The sequence below is a fragment of the Macrobrachium rosenbergii genome, chromosome 31 (assembly GCF_040412425.1).
Source record: "Macrobrachium rosenbergii isolate ZJJX-2024 chromosome 31, ASM4041242v1, whole genome shotgun sequence".
Lineage (NCBI taxonomy): Eukaryota > Metazoa > Arthropoda > Malacostraca > Decapoda > Palaemonidae > Macrobrachium > Macrobrachium rosenbergii.
In genome coordinates, this window is record NC_089771.1 from 27,985,578 (window position 1) to 28,004,723 (window position 19,146).

The 19,146-nt window shown below is 35.2% G+C and overlaps 1 protein-coding gene across 2 annotated transcripts in view; it reads left to right on the plus strand.

Moving 5' to 3' along the window:
* Nucleotides 1-18,242, plus strand: part of LOC136855472 (uncharacterized) — a 123,698-nt gene extending 105,456 nt beyond the window's left edge. For both annotated transcript variants that reach the window (XM_067132545.1, XM_067132546.1), the window contains exons 6-12: nt 9,629-9,699; nt 10,955-11,124; nt 11,523-11,649; nt 12,440-13,519; nt 14,034-14,216; nt 14,620-14,757; nt 15,072-18,242. In XM_067132545.1, the coding sequence (XP_066988646.1) occupies nt 9,629-9,699; nt 10,955-11,124; nt 11,523-11,649; nt 12,440-13,519; nt 14,034-14,216; nt 14,620-14,757; nt 15,072-15,335 (2,033 nt within the window). In that variant the 3' untranslated portion in view covers nt 15,336-18,242. The remainder of the gene's footprint in view (nt 1-9,628; nt 9,700-10,954; nt 11,125-11,522; nt 11,650-12,439; nt 13,520-14,033; nt 14,217-14,619; nt 14,758-15,071) is intronic.
* Nucleotides 18,243-19,146: the final 904 nt, after the last annotated feature.

A 19,146-nucleotide genomic window follows, 5' to 3' on the forward strand; every position in this document is an offset into this window, starting at 1 on the left:
CCCCCCACCCCCTTCCCATCTCCATGTCTTCACCCTCTAACTCCAGACCTGGCGGTATTCCTGCTTTCTTGTGTGCGTAACAACTTGATGATGGAGAGTTGTAGAAGGACCGGAACATTGTCTTTTTCTTTTATATCTTTATCAGTTTATTCTTCTGTCTTTTTTTATTTAACAGTTTATGCTTCTTTGTTTGCATAGCTATGAAATACTTAGTTTTACGTCGTGAAAGGAGCAATAACTTCATCCTGACCTTTCTCACTGACCTTGAGAAACGCCGGCCATAGGAATTTCCTCCGTATTTTATTTAACCAGGGTTTTATCAATTACTTGTTTTTGGAGGGGAAGTTACGTCAGGGTGACTTTTTAGTATTCTTTATTTTATTCAACTCTCAACTCGCTTGGTCTTTGAATGCCCTTTTTCCGCCTGGTGAGATTATGTCGGGAGTTTTTGTCCTATCTTTTTGCTCGGTAAGTTTTATAGATATACATATACATATATAAATTATGTATACATATATATATATATGTGTGTGTGTGTGTGTTGTTCAGTAAGTTCAGAATTTTAAATCAATGTTTATAGTATTCTGTGTTTCCATTTATTTCACATTTTTCAGCTGTACGATTGTTATAGAATCGTTATGATTAAGATCTGCATTAAATATGACAAACTTCGCAGAAGTCTTCATATGTGAACTGACGTAATTCCCAAATGCTTGTACCAGTGAAATGACATAAGTTTGCAACAGTGTGACGTTACGTCATCTCCGCGGTAGATACCGTACCACGAGGTTTGAATGACGCACTTAATCTTCAGAAGATATGCTAAAAGGTCATCCTTAAGCACATCGTTATTTTTTGTAGCTTTGTCCATCAGTAGTGGGGACAATGGTGTGTGAGAAATCGTGGTTATTATTCTCCGTTTTTAGTTTAATTGTTATTCTTATCAGTCCTATTTTCCTCATGCCGTTGACCTTCTACTACGTACAAGACTTGTAAAGAAGTCTTGAATGCTGTAATAGGAAGTTGAAACCCATTACGTCAGTACTATATAATAATATATATATATATATATATATATATATATAAATATAACTATATATATATATATATATATATAATATACATATATATATCTATGATATCTTTTCTGTTAAAACAGAATTCCATCAAATATATAAGGATCCCATAAAAACGCCAAAATGTACAAAATAAATGCTATATTTCAGAGACCAAACTGTGTCTCCTCAGGCAAAGTAGTATATATGTATGTGTGTGTGTGTAGTATATATTATATTACATTTATATTTATATTGCTGTACACACAATAGAATTCTTGTGCACTCGATTCCGATTTCCATCTATCCAGTAGCAGTATTATTATTATTAAACCGAAAGTCTGGTGGACCAGTTTTTGCCTCCTGTGGCCTTCAGTGAGTCTGTCACACTCCCCTTGCCATCGCAGTTCTTCTCGCACGCAAGTAGTAGTTCCGGTCAAACTTTGTACGAAGGTAGATCGTCATTCATAGATGTGCATGGAAATTTGCCGTTAGCGTATCACATTCACCTTGTCATTGCAAATTCTCGCCACGCGGTTGAAGTGACTTCAATCAAACTTTGTACGAAAGGAAACCATCACACACACACACACACACACACACACAGGTGCGTCAAGAGGTGTCATCTGTCTTTTTGTACGTCTGTCCAGTAGCGTTTATGTGTGTCGTGCAAACCTTGTCATTGCAGCTGTCCTTTTTTGATTGAATCGATTTCAGTCAGACTTCGTTGAATTGATTTCGGTCAGAATTCGTACAAAATGGCATGAAAGGCAATCGCCCTCGTGTCTGTCCATCAGTTCTTCTCCCACAGTCACCTTGTCATTGCATCTCCTCCCAGAGAGGAGATTGTCCATCTTCCTTCCCGTTATTTTGTTCGGAACAAATGAGTTTCATTATGCGTAGCTCTACATACGAAGGGAGGTCTTGCTGCTGTCTTGTCAGTGTGTAATGTCATAACTCGTGTTGTCAGGATTTTTCCTAAACTTAAATTGTCATCGCAACTCCTCCTACGATGTGGAAGAAATCGCAATCAGACTTGCTTATATGGTTGAAGTGATCTTCGTCAAATTTGGTACAAGAGTAGACCACCTTTCTGTTTGCCCTGCCGGTCTGTCGTCATTTCCTTCGATGAGAATTTTACCGGAAGGTCTAAAGTACATCGTTAGATTGATTAGATTCTGCTTTTGAAGTCTGAGGATGGCGAGTCATATTGTATTTCACCAATCAAAAACTTTTTCAGATAACTTGTTTGGTTGGTGACATTGTGGCTTTAACCCATGGTCATGACCTTTATACTAACGATAGATGCCATTTTGGGCATTTGTGTTTCAGTATTACGTCTTGTCAGGAGACAATGGCCCAATCTTAATGGTGGTTGTCAACATTACGTCATTCTGTCTCCTAGAGGATTTGGCTTTAGGTCAAAGTGAGAAAACACTTATGCTGATGGTGATTATTATGTTTTAATCGTGGAATTCCATAGATTTACAAAGCATCTTTTGTTTGCGACGACAGACTCTGAACAAATCATTAAAACACAAAAATGATGTGAATATGTTTACAGAGATGAAATAATAGAATGAGGATAAATATAAAATATCAGTACCACATGTGGTGATTTAGTGCCATCAGTGCACCTCTGGAGTGAACTCTGAACATTACTGAAGGTTCTTGCAGCGTACCTTCCTTTACTCAGCAACCCTTTTCATTCAACTTTTACTGTACCTCCCATTCATAATAACACTTTCATCTGAATATCCACACCTCCTGAAACTATTTCATGGTGCAACAGGCCCCACTCCCCGTGTTACCTTTCAAACCCTACCTACTCTCAATTTCCTTTCCAGCGCTGAAACTGACCTCATAGGTCCCAGTGCTTGGCCTTTGGCCTAAACTCTATATTCCATTCCCATATCAATACAGATTCTCTTAGGTTGGAATCCAGAGTGATAAAAACCAAATGCGAATCAGTGCAGGTTGAATAAGATTTGCCAATCAGATGAGCCTGGAAATGCATACCAAAATTGAGATAATGCATCAGTCTAGTACGACGTGAATGATGGCAGGACAATGAATTTATATATATATATAACATAACATATCCCCATATATATATATATATATATATATATATATATACATATATATATATACACATATCTGTGTATGTATGTTTGTATGTATTCCGGTACATTAGCCTTGTCCTTGATAAGTTGTCCATCTCTTGTTACAAGACTGTTCCTCCTCGTTAACGTAATTAGCGAATTCATAACCGTGAGATGGAAACCACGAGTGATATTACGGAAGGCCTTTGTTCCTGCATGAGGGAGTGAATGTTCTTTATTTTTTTTAGTAACAAGGAAAACTCCTGTCTTGTGTTATTTTTATTAGTTATTTCTGTTATTTATTTAACATTTATATTATTTGTGTATTATACATTCGTATTTATATTTATATTTTATATTTATATTATTGTATATATAATTATATATATTTAGCTAATATTTATATTTATATCTATATCTAAATATATTTATATATATTATTTGTATATTTATATTTAACATGTATCTAGAACCTTTATTTATTGAATATAAACTACTTTTTATATATATATATATATATATATATATATATATATATATATATATATATATATATATATATATATATATATATATATATATATTATTTTATTTGTTTTTGTTGAATAAATCGAAGAATTTGTAAAGAAACAAAAGATCATAGTTTTAGAAGACCTTTGGTATTACTTCAAGATTAAGTCAAAAGGAACGCGCCCATTTTCCACTGTTTTTATTTCTCCCCGAAAATGAACCTATCATCTTTTACCTATTGTCTTTGGCCAAATCCTCCGTTGCATGATTTTAAAATCACTGACGAAAGAGGTCATGTCATTCACTGAGTGCGAGGTATGGCGTATAACGGCGTCTGCTGTTCTGCAGGAAAGATTCTTTTGCAAACAATTGAAAAGCAAGTTAAGCCTTCAACTGCTACCGAGCGGTTATTGGAGCGGAACCACTGAACCAAGTCATCGCCGGTTACGTCTTGGTTGCTTCTCTCTCTCTCTCTCTCTCTCTCTCTCTCTCTCTCTCTCTCTCTCTCTCTCTCTCTCTCTCTCTCTTTCCTAAATACATTTGGTTTTAGGAATTATAATACATCGCCTCAAATGGATTGTATACGTACTTGGTATTTGCGGTATTTGCTTTAATGGAAGTATTTGAAGGTTGCTTTCCAAATTTCTCTCTTTCGCTCTCTCTACGCAGGGAGTTAGTCAGTGTCGTCAGTGCACCTCATGCGTTGTGTCATAAAAAGGGTCTTTGGCGTCCTTTTTCATTAAGCTGCAACTGCTTTCATTCAACTTTTACTGTACCTCCGTTCATTTTCTTTCTTCCATCGTACTGTTTCCCCCTCTGCTAACAGTTGATTCACAGTGCAACTGCGAGGCTTCCCTCCTTTCAAACTCTTACTATCAATTTCCGTTTCAGCGCTGAATGGCCTTAGTTGCCCCAGTGTTTGGCAAGTATGCCTAAAATCTATAAGTCAATCAATCAGTGAATCTCTCTCTCTCTCTCTTTCTCTTTCTCTCTCTCTCTCTCTCTCTCTCTCTCTCTCTCTCTCTCTCTCTCTCTCTCTCTCTGCCATAATGTTCAAGGCAATTTATATATATATATATATATATGTGTGTGTGTGTGTGTGTGTGTTTCTTAAATGCCGTGTTTGTGGTGTCACCCCGGCCAAAATATAAAAAGCGTATTATTACAAACTTCATATAATTTAGAATCTCGTACGTATGGACCACGTGGTATCTCTTCACATCCAGATCCCAAAAGCCAAAAGTAATTCGCTGCGTTTTTGTTTTCGCCGTCTATGCTGCTCCTGTATCCGGGCCCCCTAATGATAATCGTCTCGTTCTGTGGCGGGGGTTTTAGTAGTGTTTCTTTCATGAGGAGATGTTATCGTTACGATAACGCGTCTTCCGCGGTACTGGCCAGCAGCTGTTGTGGCGCGTCCAGCCTTCAAGACTTAAGTTTCTGTCTTTTTTTTATTTCTCTCTCTCTCTCTCTCTCTCTCTCTCTCTCTCTCTCTCTCTCTCTCTCTCTCTCTCTCTCTCTCTGGTCTTTTGACGTACCCTATGAATTGTGTGCATGGTTGTTAGTGGGTCGTAGAGAGAGAGAGAGAGAGGGAGAGTGATCAGTGCCTTGTCAGTATAGTCGTCATATTGAAAATAATGTGCATCTTCATTCAAGGTGATCATGGCCCCTTTCTCGTGGAACAATTCGGTACTGAATCTCAAAATCTGTAATTTCAGCGCTTAGAATGCAATAATAGCCCGGTAATAGTAATAGTATCAGTTAAAATAGCAGAAGGCAGTAATCGATGATAACTATCTTATTACTTTATTCAAGTAATTTTTCGTATTACCAGATTGTAATCTATCATTTGCAGAAAAATTGTGAGCCTTTGTTAGCAGTAATAAAAAACGAAGTACAAAAGAACCGTGAAGACCTCGTGGTTTTCTTATGCGCATGCTCACTGGGCATTTAACGAAGTACACTAAGCAACCGTATGAACTAGCCAGGACTAGGGAGCGTTTTTCTTAGGAAATAAGCGAGAGTGAAGGACGCACAGTCAGTCGGCTTGTAGACACGCTTCGCGCTCTGCTTTCTTCTTGGTCGAGCATGCGCAGTCGCTTGGCGAGCACCTTTCATAACAATAAAGAGCAATTATATGCTCCAATGTGCCATTCAGTCTTTTTCGTCAACCTTGGCACTCGCAAAAATTATGAAAATGATGTATGTTGAAGGTGGCCTGCGTGAAATAAGATTGTATTCAAGTTTCGTTGATGAGCATTTATTTTTATGTTGGAACGGTGCCAAATTCTAGAGAGAGATTATAGGTATCTTTTAACATGGTAACGTGTTTGCTATTGAGCCTAATATCTCACTTTTTTTTTTTTAAAGCGTATACCTACTTCTGTATAATTATTTACGCTGCAAATCGTATTGTTATAGGGTTGTTATAGGGTAGGATACGATAGTCACCGTGCACAGTAGATGCATTTTGAAAGTTACTCTGGTTCCTTGTAAGAACTAAGTTTTCTTAGGGACAAAAGTATTTAATTGGATGATAATTAAGCTTAAGTGTAAGGCGGCAAGCAAAAGTATGGGGCCAGTTTACGCTTAGAAACACTATATGATTACTTTTTATTGTTGAAGGGTAAACAACATCCCATTATCCAGAGAGACAACGCCCATAGACACACCACCAGCAAGTCATGCATTAATATGTAGAGAAGCGCAGTTGTGTGGCTATAATGGTACTAACCTGACAGTTAAAGTGTTCTGTGTATTTATATTGGGCAGATAAGTCATTCATGATATTATTTTCTCAATAACCTGTATACAGTGTAAAGTATATATATATATATATATATATATATATATATATATATATATATATATATATATATATATATATATATATATATATATATATATATTATATATATATATATATATATATATATATATATATATTATATATATTATATTATATTATATATATATATTTATTTATTTATTTATTTATGCAAATACACTCAAACACATACTCATACACACATGCAAGGCAAACCCATCTAAAATAAACAAATAAATAAAACCCGTGGAAAATTATACCGTTATTCCAGATGTTATCAGTCTTCCAACTTTTACCCATAGAATGGGGTTGCCGGAAGAATCTGCAATTCTATTTTGAGCATCACAGTTTAGTGATTCTCTCTAGATCTCCTTGGAATGAAAAGAAGCCTTAGGAGTTATGTCAGTGACCTTGCATTTAATAAGATTTGGCAGTATTTAGTATGATTATCCGTTCATGGATTCTCTTCTGTTTACGAGAACACACTTCGCCATTTGGTTTTGAGCCTGTTAAGAAATCTTAAGTGATCGTGTGCTTGAGTAGCCTTGCTTTGTACTGTTTTTGTTGGGTTTCTCTTTGAAAGAGTAGAAAAATTTGTCTTTTTTGATGTAGCTCTTTATGTTTCTTTGTTGTCTTTTCCCTCCGCTTCTACTAAAAAGGTCAGCGTGTGTGGTAGGAACTCCTATGTGGAATAGTTACATAGTTTGTATCTATCCTAATCTTGACAAGAATTATGTTCCTGTGGTCACAAAAATGAAAATACTGTGAAAGGCATTGTTTTTTACTTGGTCACTAACAATATGCAAGGGATATTTTGTATTTTATTACGTTATGTAAGTCTCAAGGTAATGCTTTAGGATTTTGGACATAGCTATCCCTTTTGGCGCCGTCAGGGCCTGTCTTCAAAGTGTTACTGTATAGGCAAAAGCTTTGGTTAGATTATAAGCATAACTCAAGGATAGTTCTCAGCTTGTAATGATAGAATTTTTAAAATGATTTCACATAAAATATGGTACACTGAACCTTTGTTACCAAAGATGGCTATGAGAGTTCACATGTATTATTTTAAGTCATTTGGTTCTACTGTGTGCTGTATGGTAAAGATGGTTCCTTTGTTTTGAAGATTGGTTTTATCAGATGGTAATTTTGCCCTGTTTTCCTTTATTCACTTTTCTTAGAATGCCGAGTATAAAGACAGTATATCTAAGTAGTTTTCTAAGCAACTATAATTACAATCATAGATTGTATTTGTCTTATTTCTTGTTGTTTAACCAGTTTAGTTTTTAAGAGCTATTAGTTGGTGCTTTTCTTATTTCCTTTTTTTTTTTTTAGTACGATAAATAAAAGTAATTTTTTTCTTGTGTATTTTATCTGCCTCAATCTCTTGCTTCTATTTGTTGTAAGTGAAGCAATCACTGGAAGCCTTTATAACACCTTGCTCACTGAAAAATAATTTATTGAATCACATACTTGTTTTCAATTATTTTAGGGTTGTCCATACCCACCTCTTGCATAAGTAAATTGTAGAGGGTAGATGTGCATCAACATATGCTTGTTGCGCCTGTTAAGCGCATTCTGATACACTACTGCCAGTTTATAAGCAGCAGGAAAAGATTTGGGATTTTTAACGATACTTAAATCATTTTTTAATTGCAGTAATTTGTTGTTTAAATGTATGAATGTGTGTGAATGCCAGGCATAATATTTATGCATTGATATTTGCATGTCCTTAATTCTCTTATAATTATTTTTTTAAATTAATTCACATACTCAATTGTTATGACGGCACTAAATGGCGTCCCCAGGCCCACTCCTCAGTCACATGACCTAAATTTTGCACATTTGTTCATAGCTGTTTATTTGATAAAGCTGAATAATAAAGAGATTTCAAGGGATGTCAGTAGATTTCTACTAAATGTGAATGATAGTCCATTATTTGTAGAGGTTCAGTTGAATTTTGATTTAAAAGTATAGATTGCAACTGAAGCAGGTATATACATACAAATTTTTATGTTTTCTTCTCTGGTATCTAAATTACATACTCCCGCTGCATTCAGGTGAAAAGGACCTGGATTTCTTGAAATTTTTATCAAAGTGTATATTAACAGCAGAACTTTACTGCACACTGCTGTATTTGTAATTTCCTGTTGTCGAGAATCAGTGAAACTGCCAACTATGTCAGCTGTTGGCTGGCTCTTGAAGGCCTATCTCCAGTTTTGTGGGAAGATCCTCTCAGGTAGTGTGTGCGCACACATTTTGTTGGCTGCTGGAGAGCATTAGTAATTTTATACTAGAAACTAATTAGGCACAACTGTTCCTGGTTATATGTTGCCTTTTGTTGCTGCATAGGATTCAAATATTGAGAGATGCTTAGGTATGGAGTAGCATATTGGAGTTGTATTCTTGTGTGCAAATTTGGCTTACAGTTGAATGCCATTGGTTGGTGGGAGTTATTGACAAATATGTTCTTAGAACTAAAGAGTTTTTTCTTCCTAATTCTAGAATAGCCATAGTGTAGGTAATTTTTAACATATATTACATATACCATTGACTATTTGTGTAGATAATATATTAAAGATTTGTAAAAATTATGCTTTCTCTTAGAAAAGTGCTTTAAGTATTGTGTGAAAGCTTAATAGATATGGTTCACAGTGCATAAAAGTCTGCTAGTTTATTTAGTGTTGTTTTGGGTGAAGATATAGTTTTTTGAGATGATGACTAGTTATTAGGATCTTAAGATAGCTTTTACATGTGAGTAGTGCGTATGAAGAAATATGCAATTATGAATAGTTTTGTAGTAATATTAGTTACATGATTTTAACACTTGATAATCTTAATATGACCTTCAGGCAAATGGTATTAATCATAATACGTAGTATACATTATTTTTCAATTTCAGATAGACATCATTTCAAGGGAATTCTTTTTAAGGCATATATTATATTTTGTGCCAAGGTATTAACTTTCCAGAAATCTAATGCCTGGAATTTTTAGGGCATAGATTCTACTTCTTCAACAGATGCCTTCTTGAACACTATTACAGTACTTAATTGTCAGTTATGAAGTACAAAATATAAATTTTATATTTCCGCTGCCTGGTTAATGTTGACACTGTGTTTCTCTTTGTTCCACAGAAGCTGTAGATGGGTCTCGACAGAGCTTACGTAGTCTCAGTTTAGAGAACAATTTATCTTGTGCAACTTCGGTAAGTATCAAAATTTCAAAATCTTATGCTTTTATATTTCTTTGTTGTTCTTATCATAGTTTTTATATTTGTATTTTCTCAGTTTTATAAGTATAAGATTCTTTGCATTTAATCATACTTGAAAAACAAAGTATGTCATTCCAGGTGAAAATAACATTATTCATGAAGTTAATAAGACAGAACCCAGAACTAGAATTTTGTTTAGGTGATTCAATCCCTCCATTTACTTAAATTATTGTAGCTATTATACATACGTTGTTCACAGTCTTCCCAAGAAATTGGAGTTCTCATTCCTCTTGACAAACTCGTAGCTTCTCAAAATACTACAGTGTTTGGTTATTAGTTTCAGAAGATGGTAAACTTTCTAGAAGTCATTTCAGATGGATAAGAATGTAAAAGGAATTGGTTTTTCACCACATACTCAATTTTTCTTTAAAGGTAGTATTCCATTAATGTAGTCTTTATTCATTAATTGAGTTGCCTCAAAGATTAACTGTACTTTGACGGAGAAGTAAATTTTTGGGTGGACAAATTGAGGCCAGTGGGAGACAAATGATAAGAAGAACAGGAGAAAAGATGTGCATTCAGTTGGGAAGTTTCATCTCATATCATACTCAAGTTACCAGATTATAGGTATTTAAATACATACTCAAGTTACCAGGTTATAGGTATTTAAATACATCATGGCACTTGATTTTGTAGTAGTTCATTATCTGTGACTGGATAAGATGTTATAAGATGTTTAGTAGTGGAGGCATGGAATCTCATAACTTGATCTTTCCATACATGCAGTCCTATCAAGTAGTTGAATTAATTTTTGTAATTTCTTTGTACAGTTATTCTGACAGTGCAAATGGTGGATTCAGGTTTGTCCCTTGCAAAAGATTATTTTACTATTTGACAGTAACAACTCCTGTTGGAGTCTTCACATTAGCCAGGTGTCTGGGCATATAAGATTAGTATTAAAGGAAGCAAAAGTACAGTAGAGTGTGTGCAGTCATAACTTGGCTCAAGTTTATAAAAATAAGCAGTGGTCAGATTTATGGTTAAAAATCTTTGATTCCTTAGGCTGTTACAGTTTTCCAGTGGTATGTCCTTGGTCCACTTGCTGTTGAATTTTGTACTTCCATTTTAGCTCCAGGGCTACACTACTAGTGTTTGAATATTGTGGGCCCATGGGTTAATCACTTCAAACACTTCAACAACTATGATGAATTTGATGATATCTCTTTTTCCTCTTTTGAATGCGTTTCAGCCTGGTGCGAGTATAGGAACAACTACACCATTGCGACCTATTCTAAAACCACAACCATTCACTGACCCTGGTTCTCTCAAAGACCCTGGAGGAACGACAGATGGTGGCTACAAAACACCATCTTATCTAGGAATATCTTGTGCAGTAAACGGTTACAGCAGACTCAACAGGTAATATGTTGTGTTCAGTCATTTTAGATATGGAAAAGTCTATTCCTACAAACTTTATTACCGTATAGGTATGATTAAAGTAAGTTTCAGTAATGTTCTACAGTATTGGCAACACTTGGATTTCTTACCATGGTTTACAAGATGGTTGATTTCTTACCATCGTTTACAAGATGGTTTTTATTATATCACACTGATTAGCCAGATGCATAATGAAGTTATGACACTTTTACTAAGGAAAATATTTAATTAGTTAGGAAAATTCGTAAATGACAGTGCTCTATATTTCCCTTGAATACTCTTATGAACTTTAAAGTTGTATTTTGCACAATTATAAGCCTGTATCTTTATCTGAAAGAAACTAAGTACAATGCACTATCTGACAGTTGTTTTAATCTCAGGTATGATTCATCGTTGCGAGACGGCTTTCGTTCTAGGGATGCTAGCCCAGCTCGCCTAGCCTTTAGTCGCAGTAGAGACTCTAGTCCTATGCGACCAGAGTGGAAGGTTTTTGATCCTAGAACTAAAGTAAGTTGTACAAGGTCTTTTCTTTTGTATGAAGTTGAGATTTTCAATGTTTATTACTCTGCCGAAATATAGTATAGAGTCGATAGTAATTCATTTCTCTGAGTGTTGAGGTGATGTCAAACTAATATTTCAGGAATTATAAGTGATAAAGAATTGTACAAGGTCTTTTCTTTTGTATTAAGTTGAGATTTTCAATGTTTATTACTCTGCCGAAATATAGTATAGAGTCAATAGTAATTCATTTCTATGAGTGTTGAGGTGATATCAAACTAATATTTCAGGAATTATAAGTGATAAAGAATTGTTCATAATTTGGCAACAGAATTGTCAAAATCAGCGTTGGTTAAATTTTGTGAGTTTATAAGGTCAATAGTACCATTTCCATATGATGTTCCTTTCACATAACCAATTGTATAATTTCTTGTAAAATTGTCCTCTTACTCAAATGTGTGGATTGCAAAATATATTGCCGGATAAAAGTCTACATGGGGTCTTAAATAATGGTACTCTGCTCTTATAAATTAGCATCAAACACACAATGTAGAGGCTGAACATATACTTGCTAAAGGCTTGGGTAATTGCTGAGAGGCAAATTTCATAGCAAAGGAGTTTTACCAGTTGATTTTGCCCTAGATCTAATTTAGAATTGAAGTTTTGATATTTAAATTGCTATCTGTGGGCATATTTAATCCTGTGAGTATAGAAGCAAGGAATAACGAAGAAAATTCTCTAGCGAATATTGTTACACAGTATCTAACATGCTATCCTCATCACCTTTTTTTCATTTCAGGCCTCCCCACAAGCAACCGCCGCAAAAATTAGAGAGCTTAAGGAAGAACTAGCACGTTTTAAAGCAGAATTTCCTCCCACCCCATCAGAGCGTGGTCGACAGGGCTCATCAAGGAAGTTGGGAAGAAAGCCTTCCCAAGGTCGTAGTATTAGTGTAGATAGAGGATATCTTACCAAAGCAGGGTCAAGAGAAAACATGAACGGCCGTCAGGAGGAAACTACGTTGGGGGGCCAACCGGTCCGGTTTGTGGAAATCAACACAAGTGACTCCAGTACAGTGAAATCATCTAGTTATAGTTATTCGTTTGAGCAGAGTGTAGTTTGTGATGGTGTATGTGAAAATAGTGTAAGCGTACACTGCTCTTCTCGCACCAATGGAGATACACCCGAAAAGTCTTTCATCCAGTCCAGGATAGAGAGATTATATGGCCCCAGTGCCTTAGCTGCAGGATTCCGAAGCCGTCGCTCACTTTTAGAGTTGGAAAAGGAGCAGAGAGATCGACAATCTGCTGGTTTCAGGAGCCCAGCATCTCTTATAGATAACCATTTTGAACCAGAAGAAAAGGCACCTGAAGGTTTTCCTAGTGTTTTTAGGCATTTACGTCCAGAGTTTAGAACCCAGCTTCAGGTAAAGCGTAATATGAGGTTGAGGTCAGATGGTCCTTTAGATGGTTCAGTAGAAATAGATTCACCAAAGAGATCTGGAAGAGTCATTCCTATAACTTTAACTGACACTATAGAGAAACCACAAACTCCTCCTCCTGTCTTGCTCCCAAAACCACAAAACATTGTCAATAAAAACAAATTAGAAAATGGGGTACGTGAGCGAAGTGGGCCTCAGGTCATTGTTAAGAAGATTGTTAACGGAAATGGAAATATCAACGAAATGGAAGTTCCCATTGTTAAAGCAGCTTTTGTAAATGGTGGTGTAGAGGAAAAGGGAGAAATTATTATTGCTTCAAATGAATCAGATGATGTAAGAACTAGTACAAAAGTGAATGGTGTTACAGAAATCATTACAGTTAATGGTGATATAAAGAAAACATCAAAAGGGGAAAAGGATGGGCACTATTTCTTGAAGGTGAGTATTAATTTTTACGGTCCTCTTAATGTAATGCTCTTGAAAGTATATCATCCATATATTTTGGAGTACAGTATGTCCTTTTTACTTTAATCTTTGGACTTATGTAATAGTTTTGTGTGTTTTGATTCCTGATAGTTTCTTTCATATTTTATAATTTTGTCTTTCATAGCAAGGAGAGAAAAACTAACAAACTATAAACAATATAGGTAATCTCTTACAGTTTTGGCAATTTATGTATGATTTGACTCTACAACTAAATACAAAAAGGTTATCATTTTGCCAGAACAGCAATTGAAATAAGTAGGTGCATTGAAGAATTTAAGATTTTTAAGCTAACCATTATACACTACAAATAAAGATAAAAAATGGTCACCTCTGTCTGTGCTGGTGGTGCCCTTACAATTTACAGAGGTGTCCTTGCAATTTGGTTTGTGATTGGAAACTTGTGCATTCATGTTTTGATGAAGTGAGACAAACCACATTAATAGAGAATCATAATTTCCCATTTCAGATAGTTGAAGATGTAGTGGCTGGCATAGAAGCTGATGTAACAAGCATTGAGCCCGACTTGGAAACTTACAGATCTGAGATGAGCGAAGAAGTACGAGGAAAGGTACTAGCAGCGACGGGCAAGGCTCGCCTTCTCATTTCTCAAAAGATACAGCAATTCCAAGGCCTTTGTCATAAAAATATTGTAAGTTTTTTATCTGCTGACAAAGCACATAGTTTCTTTTGTTGTTTTTATGTGTATGATACTAGACATAGCATTAATCAGTTTTTTAAAACTTCTCGTTGTTGCTCACTTAATGGCACAGTTGTGTGCAGTTGCAATGTTCTTTAACTGATACATACTGTTATATGAATAAGCACTTTGTGTACAAAGGGAACCGTTAGCAGTTTGCTTAGTTTTCCTTTATCAGATTGCGTTATGTATGTTGTTTGAAAATATTAACTAGTTATTTAATTGTGGCTTATTCGAGGCATTTCCTGGCTCATGGGAATACTATGATAGACAGACTTGAAAGATATAATACATTGTTAATTTGTTATATAACTTTAGAACAACTATATATGCATATTTTTTTGTTATCTCTCAGGCTGGGTCTGAAGGTGAAGAATTTCCTACAACTAGTGAAGATCTTGCAGGATTTTGGGACATGGTTTACATTCAGGTGGAAGATATAAGACAGCTCTTCAAAGAAATCAAAGCCCTGAAAGCTAATGGATGGAAAGAGGTAAGTGCTAACCAACTCAGTAAGGGCTTACTGCCTAAAGTGTTCCATTCATTGTCCAAGCAAGGTTAGGTGAATTTACATTATCCGTCAGCATTTTTGGATTGGGTCCCACCCACTGACATTAGGTTAGCAAGCTTTCAACTGTATATGGATGCTGAGCAAATTAAAAGCAGAACTGTGGGACAGCCTTATGAGAGTAGAGAACCTATGAAGATTGGATACCAGAAATCACGTATGTAAAATGAATTATTGTATTATCCCCAGTGTGCTGTTGTACTCAAAACTCACCACATTAATATACTTTTCTTTTGTAGATACCTGATACAGATACCGTTGACAGTTCAGATAAGAACGTTAGCACAGGCCGTGCGCGCAGGAAACCAGCCCCTAGACCCATCAGAGCGGCTAAATCTACTAAAGCTTCAGGAGAAGAAGGAAAAGCACGTGATGAAGCTCGGAAGAAGCTGATGGAAGAGAGACGCAAGGCCATGAAGGAAGCCATGAGAGCAAAGAAGGCTGAAGTGGAGGCACAGGGCGATGTAGATAGTGTAGAAATTTTCACTCCCGACTGTAAATAATGTGTAAGGTCAGCTTAGTAACATGCGAGATGAAAAAGCAATGATACCTGTGGTATGTGGTGTAATATAGATCATGAGGTCAAAGTGTCACATTTAAGCTTTAATATAACCTAATGTTTGGGTATGTTTTGAAAGTGAGTGAATGTGAATGTATGTTGTATCTTATAAAAAGGTTACAGTAACAGGTGATGGGTCCAGGAATGCCAGCAGTAACGTATGTATGGGCGTACTCACATAACACATACACTGTTGTCGCCAACTTTCGACTACACCGTTCTACTTTATTGTTAACTGATATAGGTTAGAGTTGTTACTTGGGAAGGAAACTGCTCATAATTTTACTACAGCTTGGTATACCAGATGTCCCTGCCTGTATATATATGTGATTTCATGTGATAGTGTGCTTTCTTAGCAGAGAACTGTTTTTTACTTGAAAGTTTATTCTTCTGTCTCGCTTGCATGGTTTGAATAAATTCGTGGATCTGATCGCTATTTATGATGTCTTAAGTTTTTTACCAAAAGACATATTTGCATTTATTACTGGCTTGGATTGAAAGAGAAATTTGTAGTGTGAAATGTACGAATTATATTTAAAAAATGTTTATTACAGCCACAGTTGACTATGTCTGCAATGAGATAGCCTGAAGAAATGTAGTGTTAAGTGCACTAAAAAATTTTGTATTGTGCTATGTGTCGTGTTCTCTATGTAATTTCAGTTTCTTGGTTTGCAGAGTTTACTGTTAGATGACTGCATAGCTGTTCAACATATGCTAGTGAATGGATTACTGACAACACTGATTAAAAGGGGATTTTTGTTCACAAATGCCCTTGTCTCTAGTACTAACAGACTTGGTTTTTTTACTCCATTTTTTCATATTTTTATTTGCAGATCACAGTTTATTGCCAAGAGTTTTACTGGGGATTTATGTAGCATCCAGCACATATTCTGTGATAATGAGTCTTGTTGAGAAACATAATTAATTGTAGCCTTTTCTTCTTCCCCTCTTGGTGCATAACATATCTCAGCTTTAGTAACTAGCTATCAAGTAACAGGGAACTTATTGATATGATTCACAAATTTACTAATTAATTGTGTATTTGGGGAACCATACATGTACATTTTTATGAGTTAAAGTCACTTGCTAGAACTTAATGAACCTTCAGTAGGTGATTTGCTGTTAAGAATTTTTGATAACACAGGTTCATGTTCTGGATGAAACCTTTTTTAACACTATTCAATCTCCATATATCGTATTTGCATTCTGTGATGTGTGTTTGTAATCCCAGTTAACAGAAACAAGTGGTGCGTGAATGTTTAGGTTAATATGTCTCTTGATGTTGCTGTATGAAATCATTAAAATACTTGCTGTATGAAGTCATTAAAATACTTGAGTGTGTGGGTTAGCTTTTATGTATGAAGGTAATCAATAAAATTTGCTCTAAGCTGTTTGCAAAAAAGGAAGGTAAAATGAATTTGTAATACCAATACGCAAGTCTGGTAGAGTGTTCAAAATTGAATATATATTTTTTGTTTTTGTTTTATGTATGGACGACAACATAGTTTTTATCTATATTTAAATAGTGTCTTTCCACGAAATTCAGCAGTTATATCAACATTTAATCATGCCTCAGTATACTAATGGGATGATGTAATATTATTAGGAAAAATATTTGAATTTATTTTTCATTATTTCCTTATATTTTGTATATGAAGAAACTACACTGAATTTTTATGGTATTTTTGCATGCCTTAATCTCCCAGCACTTTTTTTTTCTTTTTAGGAATTTCAACTTGTTATATGCTTGGAGCTATTTAACTTCTGCTGGTATGCAGTTGTTATTTTAAAATCTAATGTACAAGAAATTTTCATTTCATTAATAATAATGTGGAATACCATATACTATACTGATTTTACCACATCCCACTTCACTGTCGATCTAGTACTTGTAGCTCATTTGTCTCTTGTGCCCTTTCTCTACCTTGCATCAACCTCGAGTTGGTTCTGCTTTTAGCTACTTTTATGCTGCATTACGAGAAGCAAGTCTCTCGGTTCTTTCCTGCGTTTGTTTTCTGGCTAAGATTGATACCAAAAACTTCCCAGAAAGTGTATATAATCTCATTTCTATTTGTGTACAAATATAATATGCTTTTATAGTATAATAATGTTATTGACATTTTTTATACAACAATTTTTGCTCTGCATAATCACCTGAAATGGCACCAATAATGCTTGAATATAATGTAGTATGGATGGTGAGTTTGTAGGTTTTTATTGTTTGTATTTTGTTGATAGCACGTTTTGTATTTTGTTGAAAGCACAAAGTCATCTTCATATTTGGTACTTTGGTTTATGGCAGTGTTGCATCAATTTGTTAATTACGTTAAAAAGTTTACCGATTGTGCATGTGATGTGATATTTTGATAGAGATTGATATGATGTTTTAACATAACCAGTTACGCGTCATGTTCATTCAAGTTGTACAATTTCAGTTTTTTCCCATTTAGTGCGTAAGTTAGTCCCAGAGATCCTTCAGCTCAAATTATATAAACTATTGAAGAATTTCATTTTCTGGTGATGAGAGTAAATAAATTGCTGTTTAGATTCCAGTCAATAAATAATATAGTCTAACTGAAATACATCAGAAATGTGCCTTGTCATGCTTCCTAAATGAACTTGATCTAGAAATTTACAATGATTACACCAAATAATTGATACTTATGTTCTGCTGGAATACATCAAGATTTCAGTTCCAAGATTGTGGGCAGTTTGTACTGTTTGATTTGGCAGCTGTTGATGTTTATGTAAACTTTTATACACCAAAATATGATGTTATGTATAAGGATAAGGAAAATTGACTAAATGTATATAATGAGGAATATTATAAAGAATAAAATCGAAATAATTAGAGTAGTTTCTTTTCCTTATGCATGACCAACATGGTAAGTTTCTAAAATGTATTGGTAATGTCAAGTTTGCAGTAACTAGGTTTTGTAATGACTTGGTATCAAGGGTTTGTGTATTGTTTCTTTGGCTAATGTAACTCTACAGGTGATAAGATCTGGAAGGATAAAGTTGAGAAGCTTTTTCCCTCTTACATAATATCAGGAGTTTACCCAGGAATTTGGATTACTTTCAAGAGAAGGAATGACGTGGAAAAGTTTATATGTTAGCAACTAAGCATGACTCGAGATCAAGGTGAGAATTTCCAGTATTTTTCGACAAGAAAAATGCTTGCAAGTATGGAAGGTTAACATGTGATGGAAGAGAGAGAGGAAATGAGGAAAGTATGTGAAGAGAACCAGTATTGTGAGGAGGGAAAGAACCAGAGGCATGAGAGGATGGTCAGAGGATAGTGAAAGAAGTAATGCACAAGAAAAGAAGAAGAAGGATGATGGATGGCAGGAGGAGCTTGAGTATGCAGAGTTGAGATAAGGGAAAAATCACCAATGCTTCAATCAAATTATTCATGAAAAAAACATGTTTCTGAGTATAGACAAACCAGGAGGCGGGGCAGTAACGGCAAAGGACTTCCAGATTACGGAAATAAAGAGATCATGCATTTATGCCTTGAATTCCTTTTCAAATAGGTTTAACCAGGAATAAAGAATTCTTAATAATGGCTAGAGTATTTGAAACTAATGCAGCCACTTCAAGTATCTAAGGAATTCTTTGACCTTGACCCTTAAGTACCTGTATTTACTAGGGTTTATAACCATGTTTAATGTGAATATGTTGTGGTGAATGACCCGATGGGTTCCAGTGCTTGGCTTTAAGATTAAAATCCTGTATTCCATTCCATTATATGAAGA